This window comes from Brachypodium distachyon, chromosome 3 (assembly GCF_000005505.3).
Source record: "Brachypodium distachyon strain Bd21 chromosome 3, Brachypodium_distachyon_v3.0, whole genome shotgun sequence".
Lineage (NCBI taxonomy): Eukaryota > Viridiplantae > Streptophyta > Magnoliopsida > Poales > Poaceae > Brachypodium > Brachypodium distachyon.
Genome location: NC_016133.3, coordinates 28,179,144 through 28,196,029, shown reverse-complemented (window position 1 = coordinate 28,196,029; position 16,886 = coordinate 28,179,144). Strand labels below are relative to the sequence as shown.

The 16,886-nt window shown below is 46.1% G+C and overlaps 2 protein-coding genes and 1 long non-coding RNA gene across 11 annotated transcripts; all 3 read left to right on the top strand.

Annotated features, from left to right (window-relative positions):
* Nucleotides 1-3,130: 3,130 nt before the first annotated feature.
* Nucleotides 3,131-6,981, top strand: LOC100824919 (preprotein translocase subunit SECE1). Of its 9 annotated transcripts, none has more exons than XR_002965235.1 (5): nt 3,132-3,800; nt 4,258-4,314; nt 4,384-4,572; nt 4,695-4,777; nt 6,966-6,981. XR_002965235.1 is itself a non-coding variant. In XM_014899926.2 (2 exons), the coding sequence occupies exon 1, from the start codon at nt 3,226-3,228 to the stop codon at nt 3,796-3,798; it is 573 nt and encodes a 190-aa protein (XP_014755412.1). In that variant the 5' UTR covers nt 3,132-3,225; the 3' UTR covers nt 3,799-3,800; nt 4,384-6,347. The 9 variants fall into 9 exon arrangements, 1 of the variants encoding a protein (XP_014755412.1); XR_002965234.1 differs by lacking the exon at nt 6,966-6,981 and adding an exon at nt 5,223-6,347; XR_002965236.1 differs by lacking the exon at nt 6,966-6,981 and adding an exon at nt 5,223-6,347 and having other exon boundaries at nt 4,384-4,599.
* A 3,616-nt stretch (nt 6,982-10,597) lies between these two features.
* LOC100824609 (ent-cassadiene C2-hydroxylase) lies at nt 10,598-12,597 on the top strand. Its single transcript, XM_003571769.4, has 2 exons — nt 10,598-11,545; nt 11,672-12,597. Exons 1-2 carry the CDS (start codon nt 10,637-10,639, stop codon nt 12,308-12,310), a joined length of 1,548 nt encoding a protein of 515 aa, XP_003571817.1. The 5' UTR covers nt 10,598-10,636; the 3' UTR covers nt 12,311-12,597.
* A 2,124-nt stretch (nt 12,598-14,721) lies between these two features.
* Nucleotides 14,722-15,674, top strand: LOC104583656. The gene is made up of 2 exons (XR_731531.3): nt 14,722-15,148; nt 15,227-15,674. It is a non-coding gene; the product is annotated as an uncharacterized LOC104583656 (long non-coding RNA).
* The last annotated feature ends 1,212 nt before the right edge of the window (nt 15,675-16,886 follow it).

Here is a 16,886-nt window from a genome sequence, read left to right as displayed (position 1 = left end):
ACTCTTTGTTATGGTTCTACCTTTCATGGTTGTAGTTATGATTACTGGTTGGTAACGTGCTGAGTGTGTTGTAAATTTTTAGATGTTCCAGAGTGACTCTTATACCCATTTGCTCGTAGTGGAAGTTGCGTGCTCCTCAAGTTGAGTAGGTTTTTTCACATTAAATTCTTGTGTCACTTGTGCATGTTGATTGTGTGTATTTCGCTGCTTGCTTGTTGGTTGAAATTATCCTCACAGTACATTACAAGTTGAGGAGATTGTTATCCAAATCCCAACGGTTTGCTTCTTTTGTTGACCGGCAGGCGGCATTGTGATGCACTAACACCTAGCTGAAATCAATGTATCTTCATAACGATCGGCATGTTTTGCTCTAAAAACATGACATTTTCTAGAGAATGTTTTTTTCTGAAAATAACACGCATGCAAACCGACCAATCATGCTAAAAAGGCACTATTGCGTCTACATTAAAAATATAAGGGCAGTAAATGAAAAAACAATACAAGGGTAGTCCTGCAACTAAAAGGAAGACAACATTCATTTTTTTTATCTTCCAACTAAATTTCAGAGATTCCAAATTTCCTATAAAATCTTTGAACTATCATGTAGATTTCAGATTTGTTTTCGAACTTTCAGGAACTGTGACACCAACTTTCACAAATTTTTGGTCAATTATCAAAATTTTGAAATATTTGGATCCTTTTTAATTGGAACAAAAGCTTTCATCTATTTTCAAACAAGCGTTCAGCAACTTGAATTGGATCCTTCAAAACATGAGAAAGAAAGAAATAACACTGAAGTGATACACACATGAGAGAATCGTATTATAGTGAACATTGAATCAAGAAAAGAAATACTTCAATTTCGTAAAAATCACAAAATAATTAAGCATATACAAATTTGAGCCATTAACAAGCTCATACAGTTTCATATAAAACTGAACAATTTTGTGTCCCGGAAGAAAATCAACAAGTATTGATACCTCTTAGACAGAGGTCACAAACCTGGGTAAATCCCTTATGTGAATCCCGTTCCTAGATCCTCCACGTGCCCCATAATTGGTGTTGTTCTAAGATGACAACAATTTATTGATATATGACCATTTTCTTGGGGATTTCGCTATAGTGTTCAGGATTTTGCAATAGTGTTCATAGTCATGCTACGTGAGTTTAATGTTACTGGTTCATGTGCGTCAGCTCTGTTAGAGAGGATACCGTGCACTCGACGAAGTTGACATGACGATGATTTTTTAATAGGTTCGTAACTTACGTGAGTTGAGTATTACTGTTAAGAGAATCACCAAAGGGGACTAGTTGCCGAAAGTTTTCCATCAACTATATGTAGATTCGTCGATCCTCGAGTTTGTTCTGAATGGTTCTTTCCGAACGTCGAGGTTGTATATGACAGGAGCTCTAGGCTCGATCCTTTACTCCAGACCAAATATTTTTTCCTAGAAGTTGAGACACAAATAACGTAGTTCTAGTCCCCCCTCCCCCCCTTAGTTTATTCAAGGTGAGCTTAATGAGGGTGTCTTACGCTGATCTTATGGACGATAGTTACGTATGTACAACTTCGAAGACATGCCTGCCATAAACGTACCTAGGTTTAGCGCCCCCTCCCCCCCCCCCCACACACACACACACACACGCACACACGAAAGGGTAATACCTCGACGCAAAAAGAAAGAAATGGTAATACCTCTGTGTCCAGTTATTATCCTTGTTCTCCCAAGAGAAGACCCATAGAGTAGCTAACCTAGCTTACATCTACTAAGTCCGTGTTCTTACTTGAGATCTTGTCGATGATATATACTTTTTTTCCGCTTCCTACAAGGCCTCTGGGTTCCTTTTGAGCACACCCGTCAAGGCAGATTGGGTCTGATGCCGTTCACGAGAAGAACTCGTGAATCCCATCCAATGGTTTTCCCTAGTTGGGGACTAGCCGAATTACTGCAGGGCATTTTCCCTACTCATCCCGAGTTTTTTATTGGACAATATTATGGTGGATTATGGGATAGCACACGTCATCACACCCGACAAGGTTATGTTACTAAGGGTTTACCTATAAACGTCGTCAAATCCCATCAGTGCACGAAACCAGGTTGTGATGAAAAACATAAAGAACCATCGAAATCAGGAAATAACCACTGACCTTGTGGTAATTCGGCCTTCCGAGTTACTATCTCTGATCCATACTAACTTTGTACTAAAGCCTTGACACTTACTATGGATCGGAGGGAGCATTAACTAACTGATACTGATGAGTTGTTAACCCACATTTTCTGAGGATTCCCCTTTGATCTTGTTGTCATCGAGGGACGACACCAAGATTAGGCGAAGTCGATGAACTAGGTGTGTATGTTAGCAAGGTTACGCCGTCCTTATTTGCAAAGGTCGCCATCTACTTAAACAAGAACAATACATTGAAGTTTTTTAAATAGGACAATCGTCTTATTGGAGCACGGCCTACTCTTATGTTAGAAGAGACGAAACTCTCAACACTCTACCACATTTGAGTTGGTAGGAAGATGCAAAGCTCTAAACTCTCGAGTCGGGAGAGGATACTCTTCCAAGCTATACAACATCCATTGAAGGGTTCTCTTCCTAGATAAAATTTAAGATGGGACGAATGAGAGTACAAACCCTAATGAACCTATTTATAGGTTTAGGAGTATATTTCGATGACCATGGACCAAGCGATGGATGGGTTGGTCCATGATGGACGATTTGATTGAACCATCTTGTTTTTCCACCTAGTTCCTCTCATTCATCTTCCTTTTCCTTTGACCTTGATCCTCCTTCCCTCGTGTCTGGGTCCTTCCTCTGGGAATTCTCTTTCTACCATTCTTTCCGTCCAAAGCGTACTTCTAGATCTTGTCAAGAGTCAAATACTTTCAAATCTAACAAACTTTATGAAAAAAAACACAACATTTATGACACCGAATTAGCATCACCACATCCATCTTGAAATATATTTTCATGTTATACCGATTCGATGTTATAAATATTGTTATTTTTTCCAATAAAATTAGTCAAAATTTAAGAGGTAGAAATACATTTATTCGAACACGGAGTTGCGTGTGTTCCCCAAGCTAGCCTAAACGTAACGTCAGATTTACATCGGATGGCCCCTGGAGGCGTGCGGTGCCGGTACGACCGGGGATTCTCTTATCCGCGGCACGGGGAGCGCCTCAAGCCCGGCCGCTGAGCGAACCGCAAAGGGAAGCCATGGCGACCACCCCGTTCTGCCGCCCGGTCCAATCCCACTGCGCCTCCCTCCCTCTGCACCGGCGGCTCTCCTGCCTCTTCGCCCCAGCCCGGTCCAGTCCCACCGCGCGCCCCTCCCTCTCCACTCTCGGCTCTCCCGCCCTCTCTTTCTGCCGCTCCATCTCCGTCCGCCGACGTCTCGCCGCCGCATCCAAGGACACCGCCAGCGACAAGGGGCAGGAACAAGAACCGTCCATGGCGGCGGGCGAAGCTTTGAAGTCCGGAGTGGATGAAACGGCGTCCGGAGAAAAGACCCCCGAGGAGGTGGCGGCGGAGCTGAAGGAGCTGATGCGTGCGCGGAAGGAGGCGGAGGTCGCCGCAGGCAGCACCGGCGCCGGTGCTGGGTGGTGGGATGGGGTGGTGCAGGAGATGTCGGAGATCGAGTGGCCGGCGCCCGGGAAGGTACTGGGCACCACGGGGGTCGTCCTCGGCATCATCGCGGGATCCACGGCCGCGCTGCTCTCCGTGAACGCGATCCTCGCGGAGCTCTCCGACCGCGTTTTCGCCGGTCGGGGCCTCCAAGACTTCTTCTAAGGGTGATGACGCATCAATTTCTCTCCGTTCATTATTTCAATAATTCAGATAGGAGTATTGTTCGTTCCCTGTAACCACTATTTCCTGCAATTGCAAGCTCGATAGATGAAGAATGGTTGTGATACTGCAAGAGAAATGTAATGATGTTTTGGAGACAACTGTTATGCTAACCTGTGGATATAATGTAGTAGTCATTTCTGTGTTAACTGCTCAGAAACGTGAAACCTACTTGACTTTATATGTAGAGACAAGAACTATATACATATACAGTATACACGAAGTACAGTTAGTTAATTTACTCGAAAATCTTGTAAAATCAGTAGTAGCTGACAGCCTGACAAGAATTTGGGTGTATGTTTAAGTGGTATACTCTAGCTATAGTTCTAAATCTACAAAACATTATAGCTTATGCGTTATTTCGACATGGAATCACCATACTATTGTATTATTAACCAACAGAATAATCCTAAGAGTTGGTTCGAGCTACACCTCTTCTCGGAAGATGAATTTTATCTGGTGGGTTGATCTATCTTGCAAACCTTCTATACGCAAGTGTACCATCATTTTCATCTACAACCCTTTCAGGCAGCTCGTCACATTGGCATTGGGCAGCATCTCATTCTGATCTTCACGAGCAGTGACTTTGACAAGGAAAGTGGTGCAGTGTTCATCGGGCATAACATCAGTTGTTGGCTTGAAACAAAAGATTACACTGGTCTGCTGCTAAATAATTTTTAATTATCGGGTTGCCAGATGTACGATTTGAAGTATAAGGTTGCCTCTCAATCTTGGCTGAACTGGGTAGTGCTGGCATGGATCATTCCAGATCTTTTTATATGAACATGAGATACATATATACTGAGTTCTGAATTTTGGTGTTTGTGTTGCTATGCTAGGTTCAGCCAGTGATTTTCACCTGCTCTCTTTGTTGATGGTGTCTATTGCTACTTTGCAAACATGTCTTGGCTACTTTATAAAGGTATGTGTTAAGAATAGTTTCACCTTCTGCAGTTCTCAAGGAAACATTTTCTCTCAGTGTCATATATGCACTAGTGTATACACTTTAGCCAGCCCAGAGTGATACATTTTTCTTAGAAACGCCGGGTTCCCTTGTTCAACATTTTCTCTCAGTGTCATATATGCACTAGTGCACACATAATTGCACAATCACACAATGCTTCCCTTGTTCAACTGATTTGGATCTCAAGTGCGTTTGAATATGTTTTCCAACCTACTCCCTCCGATCCTAAATTCTTGTCTCAAATTTGCCCAAATATGAATTTATCTATTCTTAAAAAGCGTCCAGATGCATGTAATATTTCGACAACAATTTAGGATCGGAGGGAGTAAATTCTAAGGACTCTTTTGTTCACATGATTTGAAAAACACAACAATAGATTTCATTATGTACTCTCTTTTTTAAGGATATGGGCATGTCCTTTTGAATCTTGTGAGATTGAATGTGTTGGAGACCCTTATATGGGCCAAGCCATGAATCCTATGGCAAAGATCTAAGTCAAAAATGAGGCTTTGACCATTCAACATGCCAACAAGGATGGTCAAGCAACCCAAGCTAGTCAACAAGTCAAGAGAAAGACTCATATGGGAGAAAAGGACCCAACCTCGACATAAAGGAGTCAATCGTGAAAAAAAGGGTCCCAAAGTAATTTAGGCTGTGTTTGGTTCCTGGAATGCAGTGGAATGTAATAGAACCGTTCCTCGTTTTAGCATGATCTCAGCGTTTGGTTTCTAGAATTGACAAAAGTAGAATGGAACCAAGTGGTTCCTCAGAGGGGAATATACCTCTCAGATCCGGAACCAACCCATAACTCAAAAACGAAGGAATGACTTCGTTCCGATTGGAACGAGTGGGCCCGCCGCGAGAAATCACACCCCCCCCCCAACCCCCGATCCCCGACCCTCTCTCATTGCTCTATCCTCACCCCCTCGTCCCGATATTTCTCTCCCTCCGCTCGGTTCCTCTCCATGGCGGCGGCAGTTCCCAACCAGATCACGTCCATCCCCCCGAAATCCTGGCCGGTCGTCAGTAGATCTGGGACGGCGGTGGGGAGAGGAGGTCGTTGGTAGGGGGAGGGAGGAGACCGGCGAGGGGATTCGGTAGAGGAGTAGTTCGACGGGGAGAAGAGGAGACCGGCGGTTGGATTAGGCGGAGGAGCACGTCAGCGGGGAGAAGAGGAGACCGGCGGCTGGATTAGGCGGAGGAGCATGTCAGCGGGGAGAAGAGGAGACCGGTGGTGAAAACAAGGAGAAATTGCTCACCCCACCTGTCCAATTTGTGTGCTCAGCATGGTCACCATGGCCGGTTATGGCTTATTATTTTCGCTATGCACTCTGATTTAATTTTTGCTATGCACTCTGATTAATTGGTACAAAACAGGGAGAAATTGTTGCATATGGATGCATTGTTATATTTTGATAGCCATGTGTGCATATGTGATGTATTTTGGACTTGTAATGTGATCGATTGAATGGACCCTATATGTGATGTATGGATCTGATGCTTCATCAAGTACTATGCTTTATCAGTATATGTGTTATGTTCATGTTTTCTAAACTGTCTATGAGAGAAAATACAAAGAAAGTGTTGCCAATTTTTTTCCTCGTGTTTACAAATCATGAAGAGTAGATCAGCTCATGTTCATTACTCAATCTGGTAACCTCACCAGCAGTGAATACATTCTCCTCATCTCATTCCATCTCCAAAACAAACAAAAAATGAAACCATTCCATTCCATCATATTCCATAGACCAAACAGAATCTATAACCGTTTCATTTTCCAAACCAAACAACATATTAGAACCCTCGTAGGAATGAAATGGAATGGAGTGGTTCCATTCAATTCTACCTCGCTCCCGAACCAAAAACAGCCTTAGAGAATCTTCCACTTCTGCCCTCCCACCAAAGGGCAGCCACGTTGTTTTCTCATGGCCCTAAGGTGTAAAACTTGGAGTGGTAAAATACACAGCAGAGGATACTTTTCTGCAAAATTTAGTGTTTTGGTGTTGCCAAAGCGCCGTCCGAATTTCCGACAGAAGGAAAGACAGGATTTCAGATACCGGTTAATAAATACCAACTAACAGATCTATCAGAGAGAATTGGGGTTGTAGCAATAGCAGACTCCATCTCATGCCTCCCTCTGTTCCAGGTTATGGTAAGGACGAGGGCTCTGTTCACTCCTGCATGGTATGGAAAGCCTGAAAGCTTACTTCAGAAGTCTTTGTAATAGTCAGAGGTAGTCAGATTGGATCAGCAATTTCTTAGTTTCTTTGTAAACCTAAATGGTATTGATAGCTCAATCTGCACTCGAAGGTTGAAATATAATTCCTAATGGAAATGCTACTAAAAAAAACAAGTGACATAGTCCAATCGCTATCGAAGTGTTTGGTAAAACCATTTGCCTATTTTAACTTGCTGTTTCAGTTTTTTCTCTCTAAGTTTCCTATTCACTGACATAAATTTTATGTCACTGAAACAAATAAATCCGTGCTTTTGACTGTATCAATATAAAGTTTGGGTCTTAAGCTCAGATGATGGCTTTATTTATGGAGGAACAATTGCAATGCATATCATGAATTGTACAAGGAATTGTTGGTTGTTTTTCTTTTTAGGATGTGGTCTTTCGTGTATGTTATTGCATTTACTACTCCAGGACAATTCAGGTTTGTAGTCTGCTAAGGGTGCGTTTTTTTCGGCTTTTAGGACCGGCTTTTTCTAGAAACTGTCCTCACGTAGCTTACTGGAGAAGCCGCATCACAAATTTTCAAAGTAGTTTAGATCAAACTAGTTTGATAACCTAATCAAATTTAAGTGGCGGCTTCTCCAAGAAGCTGGGGAAGGGCAGCTTTTCAGAAAAGCCGGTTCAGGAAGCCGAAAAAACTGGCCCTAACTGTATCTTATAACTCAGACTAATAGATAGATAGATGTGGTGTATTAAAACCATAACTCCGTGTCATTGGAATGAAAATCTTATAAGAACATTGTTCTATGACTAGTCTGGGGCATGTTTAGATACAAACCACAGCAATATGCTTTTACCCGCATTCATACAAATGCTTCATTTTCTCATTGGTTTCAGTTTTGATCTTTGCTTCTCAATTTCGCACATAAAGATAGTACTCCCTCCGATTCATATTAATTGTCTCGAATTTGCCTAAATATAGATGTATCTATGTCTAAAAAATATCTACATACATGTAATATTTTGACAACTAATATGGATAGGAAGGAGTAATATAGTTTCTCATAAATGTATCACACAAACTAGATACTCGGATAGAAGTACACATACATATGATCATGATTCTGTGATTACCACGTTAGAAAGAGGACACGATAGAAAGTTTGCAAGAGATATAATCATATACTATTTCGGTGAAACTGCAAGAAATTAAGGAAAAAAATGTTAATCCCAAGTAAAACCACGTCATGTGATCCTGTTTTCCGCAAAACGCCATGCTTAACAATCTATCAGCATCACATAGGGCCACCATGAAGCAAGCATGGCGCTGATCCAGCGACAAGCACTTGGCGCTCGCCCATGCGATGAATCAAATATACAAACAAAGGAAATCCCAATCATTAAAACAGGAGGATGTAAGCTGTTATACTCATACGTATAAACTGGATTATGTAAATCATTAATCGTGGTGAGTAAATCACTAGAGAAAAGGCACCTTAAAGATCTACAGTGAATCTAACCGCACAAATGCGTAAGTCACCCGACTAGTTACAAAAACAGAGGAAATTAGTAATCCATCTCTTCCGATAAGAGCATCTCCAACAAATGATGTAAAATAAGGCACTGAAAATTTAGGATAGGGCACCACTTTTGCAGTTTTTCGTGCCCTAAAATAGGGAAGCCATTGCAGATGATGTAAAATAGGACACTAGCAGAAATCAAGATGATGTAAAATAAGGCACCACACATGACAAAATTTCACAATGACACACGGGGTCCACCAGTCAGCGACCCATCTCTTATTTTCCCTTCTCTTCTTCCGCGAGTTCCCTTCCCCTTCCTCTGCTCTTTCTCCCCCAACCGAAGATGCTCTCCCTCTTCGCTCCGGTGAGCCCGCCCAAATCCGGCGGAAGCGTTGCCCGCGTCGACCCGCCCGACCACAGCCTGCAGTGCCTCGTTGCCGCCCGAGGGAGCACCGCGACGCCTCTGCGCTTCGTCCGGTGTGCTCGCCCAAGCCCGCGGATGCCCGCGTCACCCCCGCGTCGGCAGTCACTGTCGGCCGTTGCCCTTCATCGTGGACAGCCTCCACCTCTATGTTTTTACTGCTACCACCGACCCTAGGAGCTTCGCCTCGTCTCTGCGATGCTTTAGGCGGGAGCGGGGCCAGTGCTCATCGGGGAAGCGGGCCGCCGGCGCCGCGGGGCACCGTCCGTCGGGGCAGAGGAAGACGATGGGGACGGGACAGCAGAACGATGGGGGCAGAGCCGAGCGGCGTGGATGAGCAGTGCGGAGGAGAGCGGCGGCCCGCTTCCTTTTCGCCACCGGCGGCCGTCGAGGCGGAGAAAGAGGCTTGGGGCGGGCAGCGAAGCAGCTCGGGGAAGCGGGGTGGCGCGGCGGCATAGAGCAGCGGTGGCGTCGGGGAGATGTCGCGGGATGAAGTTTTCTGGTGGTTGGTTCGCGCGATGGTGGGAGGAAAGATAGGGCAGCCCTATCCTGTGATGCAAATATACATCATTTGCCTCAATTTTTTGGGGCATGCCCTGAAATTATAAGGCACAGGATAGCTATATTTCATCTGTTGGAGAGGCTTTTTTGGTTGTTTGTGCCCTAAAAACGGTTTTTTGGACACAATGTCTATTTTATAACATCCGTTGGAGATGCTCTAATGTATGAGAGATCTATCTGATGCGGTGGAGATCCGAGTCTCGCAATTAAAATAGGCTGGAACAAAACACACATAAATTCTAAAAAAACAGCAACTAAGAGTGGTTTGTTGAATTCAAATTCGTTGCATGGTTGAAGTCGCAACTCGTGCATTGCGGTTGCCCTCTGTGCTAGCACCACGTGGGTCATAAAGTCTACCAAAAAAAGCACTTGTGCAAGCACGTGAGGAGAAACATGAGTACCCAGGAAAAGGCCAAAATGTGCCGGACCTTTTTGGGGATAATCCAAGACGGTCTGTTTTTTACTAGTAATTTTCATTGGTTTGTTGCAACAAATGCTTTACCTGTATGACCCGTCTCAGTTTTACCAAAACTTTGAGAATTTCCTAAATACTACTCTCATTCTAAATTCTTGTCGTTTTTTTAATTCGAATTTGCATTAAAATAATTTAGGATCGGAGGGAGTAGATATTTTTTGTGACATGTGAATTCAAGTAAAATGCAAGCAGAATTCAAGCTTTTTCTGCTAAAATTCAAGATTTCAGTCAAACGATGTGGAAACTGCGGTCAACTTGGACGAACTGAAAACCGAAATAATTAACTCAATTGCAGGATTTCGTATGTGTAGTTAAAGATTTCGTCAGTGCATGAAATATTTCTGAAACCCAAAATTTGAAACCAGAAGGCACATTCTTTTCGTGTCTTCAATGCTGGCTGTTGCCCCGGTGAGATGATATCGTTGATTTCTTGGAGGAAATTTCTCTGCAACGCCACTCAATCATCCTCGCTCGGGCGGTCGCACCTCCTGTTTCGCAGCCGCCATGTGTTTGACTGGCCTGCCCCGCTCGCCTCGACCTGCGACGTACGGCACCACGTACCGTGTCCGGGACATATATAAATGTAGCCCCGCAAACCCCAGCAAAAGAACATCCGCAAGCACTGACCAGTGACGACAGCCACCACACCAGTACCACGATGGAGGCAGAGAAGGTGCTACTCGCTCTGGCCGTGTGCTCGCTCTTGGTCATCCTCTCCAAGAAGCTCAAACAAGGATTAACGAAGCCCGAGCTCAAGCTGCCGCCTGGCCCATGGACGCTGCCGCTGCTGGGCAGCGTGCACCACCTGGTGAGCAGCCAGGGCGGCATGTACCGCGCCATGAGCGTGCTCTCGGAGAAGCACGGGCCCCTGATGCAGCTGTGGCTGGGCGAGGTGCCCACGGTGGTGGCCTCGTCGCCGGAGGCCGCGCGGGAGATCCTCAAGACGTCCGACCTGACCTTCGCCACGCGTCACCTCAACGCCACGACCCGGACGGCCACCTTCGACGCCAGCGACCTCGTCTTCGCGCCCTACGGCGACCGCTGGCGCCAGCTCCGCAAGATCTGCGTGCTGGAGCTGCTCAGCGTGGCCCGCGTGCAGGCGCTCCGCCGCGTCCGGGAGGAGGAGGCCGCGCTCCTCGTGGCGCGCATCGCCGCGTCCGCGTCCAGCGGCGAGCCCGTGTGCCTGACGAGGAGCATCGCCAACTTCATCAATGATACCATCGTGAGGGAGTCCATCGGCGCGCGGTGCAAGTACCAGGACGAGTATCTCAGGGCATTCGACACGCTGGTCCGCCAGACGTCCTCGCTCACGGCCGCCGACCTGTTCCCGTCGTCCAGGATCATGCAGGCGCTCGGCGCCGCGCCACGCAACGCCAGAGTCTGCCGGGACGAGATGGAGCGCATCATCGAGCAGATCATCAAAGAGCGGCTGGAAGAAAAGGCCGCCGAAAAGGACGACGACGGCTCCGAAAAAGCTCACGGTAGTGGGGACTTCCTCGACGTCATGCTCCGGCTCCAGAAGCAGAACGGCTCCATCACCAACCGCGACATCCTCATCCTCCTCTTCGTAATCAATTAAGCCTCAACCCTCCTTCTGTTCTGCTTCTGCCTACCTAGGCGGCTAGGCAAGGCAGGCACGAATTAAAAATATTAAATGAATTTGTGTGGTGTGTTTTTTTGTTTAATTTTGCAGGATATGTTTGGGGCCGGCAGCGAGACGTCGTCGACGACGCTGAACTGGACGATGGCGGAGCTGATGCGGACGCCGAGGGTGATGGCGAAGGCGCAGGCGGAGCTCCGGGACGCCTTCCAGGGCAAGACAAGCATCACGGAGGAGGACGTGGCCAAGCTGAGCTACCTGAAGCTGGTGCTCAAGGAAGCGCTCCGGCTCCACTGCCCGCTGCCGCTCCTCCTGCCACGGGAGTGCCGGGAGAGCTGCACGGTGATGGGGTACGACGTGCCCAAGGGCACGGCGGTGCTGGTGAACGCGTGGGCCATCTGCAGGGACCCCAAGGTGTGGGACCGGCCCGAGGAGTTCAGGCCGGAGCGGTTCGAGGCCGACGGCGCCGTCGACTTCAAGGGGACCAACTACGAGTTCCTGCCGTTCGGGTCCGGGAGACGGATGTGCCCGGGTGCCAACCTCGGGATCGCCAACATGGAGGTCGCGCTCGCCAGCCTCCTCTACCACTTTGACTGGAAGCTGCCGGACGGTGCCAGGGCGGAGGACATGGACATGTCGGAGGCGGCCGGGATGGTCGCCAGCAAACGCGCCAAGCTCTATCTCTGCCCCACCGTTCGGGTTGCTCCCGGGCCCGGGCCCTGCAGTGCGTGAGTGTGGAATTCCATTTCCATTCCACATGATGGTGTTCAATAATGTGTGGGTGCATATTGGAACTTGGAACTGCCCGACCAGCTGGACTTTCTGAAATCGGGTCCGGCAGACGATAGAGGTTGGCCACGCGCCCACGCCGGACTTGCGGGAAAATAGCGTGTGACAGTGACTTGTCATCGATGGCTTGGATTGGATATGCATTTATGTTTCTGTTTTCCTACATGTGTTTGTAGTTTGTACGTACTATGTCCTGAACCTGAGGAAAAGTCATTATTCTTGAGCCAAAATATGCAGCACCCAGCTCACTGGTTTTCACCCGTCGGTGCCAAACGGAATGGCTATAAGGGTTTTCTTCAATCCCGTGACAGTACCGATCTAGCCATCCTCAACACCGTAGAGGCTGGGGCTAAACAAAAGGATCAAATTTATTTATTTATTTAGGACAAAAGGATCAAATTGATGAAAGGAGCATTTTTCCCTGAACTTTTAAAAGAGCGCCAATTCTATCAATCCAAGCGTTGAGCAACTTTCATGGCCCAGAGGCCCCGTACGGTCCTGAGGCCCCCACAAAGGATGGAGGCTTCCCACGGGTTGGAGGCTAAAAGAACCTGGTGAGCTGGAGGCTCGTCATAGGCTAGAGCTCCCTCACGAGGCCGGCTTCAAGCTGGGCACCGTCCATGGCGTGCGCCGCCGCAGAAGGAATAGGCGTGGGGGAAGGAAAGGTGTGGAGGTGTGGTCTGCGGGAGGAGCGAGGAGTCGATGGAAGATCGGGGTAGGTAGGGTTCGGCCGCATGTTGCCTTCGGGTAAAGACGGGCCTTCGGGTATAGACGGGTCGCTGTATTGCTGGGCTAGGCCTTCGCGATTTGCCAGTTTGCCTTCCAAATTTTTGCTACCGGTCCGGGCCGAGCTTTTTCGGGCTGCAATTCGACGCCCGAGCCCGGTCCCAAAATTGCCACGGGCTGCAAATCAAGGCCTGAGTCATTGGGCCGGGCTGCCCATGCCTAGGTATAGGCTCTAGGCCCAGTTCTAGCACCGCCCCTCTTCCCCAAGGATTACGCGCTCGAATTCCGACCTGAAGTCCAATCCTTGACCATGAGAGAACTCACGGATGAATACAGCGGCATACTAGACATGTAGAATTCTCGCACTGCTACAAAACACAACATCCGGATTTTACCCGTCCGTCACTGATGAACCTCATCAGCAACGGGCATATCAGTGACGGGCGTCAAAAACCCACCACTGATGAGGGGTCATCAGTGACGGGTTTCCGTCACTGATGACCCATCATCAGTGGTGGGCGTACCACGTTCGTCACTGATAAACCCTCATTAGTGACGGACACGGAAAGCCCGCCACTAACAGCCAAATGCAAAAAAAATGCAAAAATCACAAAAACACACATCAGTGACGGGCTTTACATCTAGGCCCGCCACTGATGACTCATGGAGACCTTTGAAGATTGAAAAATTCATAACTAATTCATAAAAAAACAGAAAAATCTGATTCCTTTTGTTAAAGTTTTATCTTTTCTTTCTTAACATAATGAACAATAATATCAAATGTTAACATCTAAAAAATTACCTATGTAGTACAAACTTGTCATTTCCCATAGTTTGAAATTTATTTTTTAAGCCAAAAGACCAAAGTTTGTCCAATTCTACGTCATAAGTCATGATAATGTGTCCATTCTTTGCCCAAAGATGCATCTTGTCATGAAAAACAATATTGCCAAAGAGGTTTACAAATTTTTGGTTATAAAAAATGATTTTCCATTTTCCAAATGTAAAAAATGGGGTATTTTGTGAAGTAAGTACAAGTGTGTGATAGTTTGTTCTTTAAAAATTACAAAAATCATTTTAGGGTACCCTAGTAAGTATTATCTAAAATTCATAAATGGTGTTGAAATATCCAACACCTTGCTACGGAAAGATATGCCGACTATTTGCACCCTATTTGGAAAAAAGCCACACAATGTTTAGAAAATGTCAAAAAAAAGTACACTCTTTGAAAATTCAAGTTTATCAGTTTTCATGAAAAATGGTAAATTTGAATTTTTACAACTGTTTAAAAAATGGACTATCATGTAATAATGTTTATGTGTTTCAAGCCAAACGACTAAAGTCTTGGTCATGTTTATGTCATAGTTCATGGTAATGTTTTTTTTTCTGCACAGAGGTACATTTTGTCGTGCCAAACAATATTTCCACAAAAGCTTACAAATATTTGGCTTAAAAAATTTGAGTTTTCTTTTTTTTATGTTATTATTCATATTTGGGATCATCAGTGGCGGCTTTTAACTCTGTGCCCGCCAGTGATGCTCAGTTGATTCTCCAGTGAAAAAAAGCAAACGATCCGTGTGCTCCCACACTATTACTTGAGCAACAAGGGCATCGGATCGACTGGCCCACTCAGAACTTATCTCCTGCGGTCCAATCTCCTCTCTCTCCCTTATCTCCTCCCTCCCTCCCTTTTCTCTTCTCCCTGCCCGATGCCCCCAAATCCCCCAATCTCCTCCCGAACTCCCTTCTCTTCTCCCTGCCCGAAGCCCCCCAATCCCCCAATCTCCTCCCGAGCTCCCTTCTCTTCTCCCCTCTTTCCTGCCCTCCAGCCCCTCTCCCTTCCTCCACACCAGCCCGCCCCCTCTCCCTTCCTCTGCACCAGCCCATGGCGCATGGAGCAGCAGCAGCATTGGCCCGTAGCGCATGGAGGAGCAGCAGCAGCGGGGCGCGACGCCGTCGGATCCGTCGGCCATGACCCGTCCCGCCACCGGATCCGACCTCCCTCGGCCCTGCAGCGGCCGGATCCGGCCGCCCCCACCGCCAACCGCGCCGCCGGTATAATTTCTCTCCCTCCGTTCATCTCTCATTCTGTCTCACACCCTCTCTCGCTTTCTCACCGTCTCTCTCTCACAGATATTGTTGGTGTCAGGCTCGGGGAGCAATTTTGGTGGCCGGCCACGACGATCGCCGTGAGATCCGGCCTCTTGCTTTTTTTGTGATTTGTAATCCATGATTTATGGATGTGATTTGTAATCCGTGATTTATGGATGTGATTTGTAATCCGCGCTTATCTGTGATTTGCGAATATTAGATGGCCACGGGCCTGTTTTTTTTAAATCATGAAAATAACATCACTGTCGGTCGTGCTACTCGACCGATGAGGGACCGTTACTGATGATGCCCATCATCACTGACAGGAAGTTAGTAACGAGTGTCCCGTCCGTTACTGATGCACTTTTTCGACCGTTACTGATACACATTTTTGTAGTAGTGTCAATTGAGTCAGTGGTTCTCATGGCTCGTCTTTTGATGTTTTTGATCAATTTTCTTGTCAATTCAACAACGGAGCAGCAGTTTCACAGCTTGCCTTGTAAAGGTTGTATCTTGGTGCGTTCCACGATCCTAAGGTGTGTTTGTTTTGTGCCCCATTTAGCCTTACCATATGAGGACAAGAATTGGCTTACTAATTATTTGGCCAAGGATTTCCCAACCCTTATCTTGCCAGTTATTTGGCAAAAATGTGTGAAAGAGATGGCATGGTCTACATTGGCAACCAAAATTTTGGTAACAAATCAAACAAGCACCAAACAAATTTGGTTGCCAATTATTTGTCTTGGATTGTGTTGGCTCCCAACCAAATAGCGCCTATGATCTCATTACTTGATGTGGACGGTTCATGCGGCTCTTAAGACTATACTTGAAACTCTATAAGGTTAGTCCAGCTTGTGCAAGCATGTTGTTTTTGCAATTCCGGTCCCTGATACATGGAGAAACGCCATGATGTGAAAGATGGATGTAGAAATGTTGATTTCGAAAGGACCATGATGGAGCTTTTAGTTATATAGCGGATCTTCGTGGGCCTTGTGTTCGTTTTGATTGTATCGATTTATTGTACTTTCTTATATATATGAATCAATAAAGCTCGACCGCTGTTCTGAAAAGACAAAAAAAAACTAGACATTTAGAATTAATAAAATGCCCATAGCAAGGGCAATGGCAATACCGTAATTTCCTTGGGGCAAAAATGTAACCCCCTTCCCCTCTAAACGCTATGAATAGATGGGCACCCTCTGAATTGAGGGGGGCACTTGGCATTTGGGAAATACTTCTCCCTCTCCTCTTTCCTTTACTCTCACTCTTCTAGGAAGGAGCAAGGCTCGCCCTAATGAATTAGCAAGCTTCCACCCATAGTTAAAAAAAACCAGAGACCCCGCCAGTTTGTTAAGTGCACACACATGGAAATATGAAAAACAACCGGTTTTTGTGAAACCGGCGAACCGAAAAAGTCAGCCGAACCGTCCGCCTTTTAATCATACCCCTTGTTAGATTATTTTTCCATAAAAAATTGCGGAGGTAATTTTGGAAACGGAACAAGACGATGCTATCTCTAGGTTTTTGGGTCAATCCCGATTAACTTTGTGGAATTATTATGTGAATTATTATTCATATTGCCAAGTCTGAGTTTCACTGCATACATTTTTATCCATTGCATACATTTTTATCCGTTTATTGCAGCATTTATGAACAAATATATTATTTTATATCTTAAAAGATCAGACACTGAACCGATGAA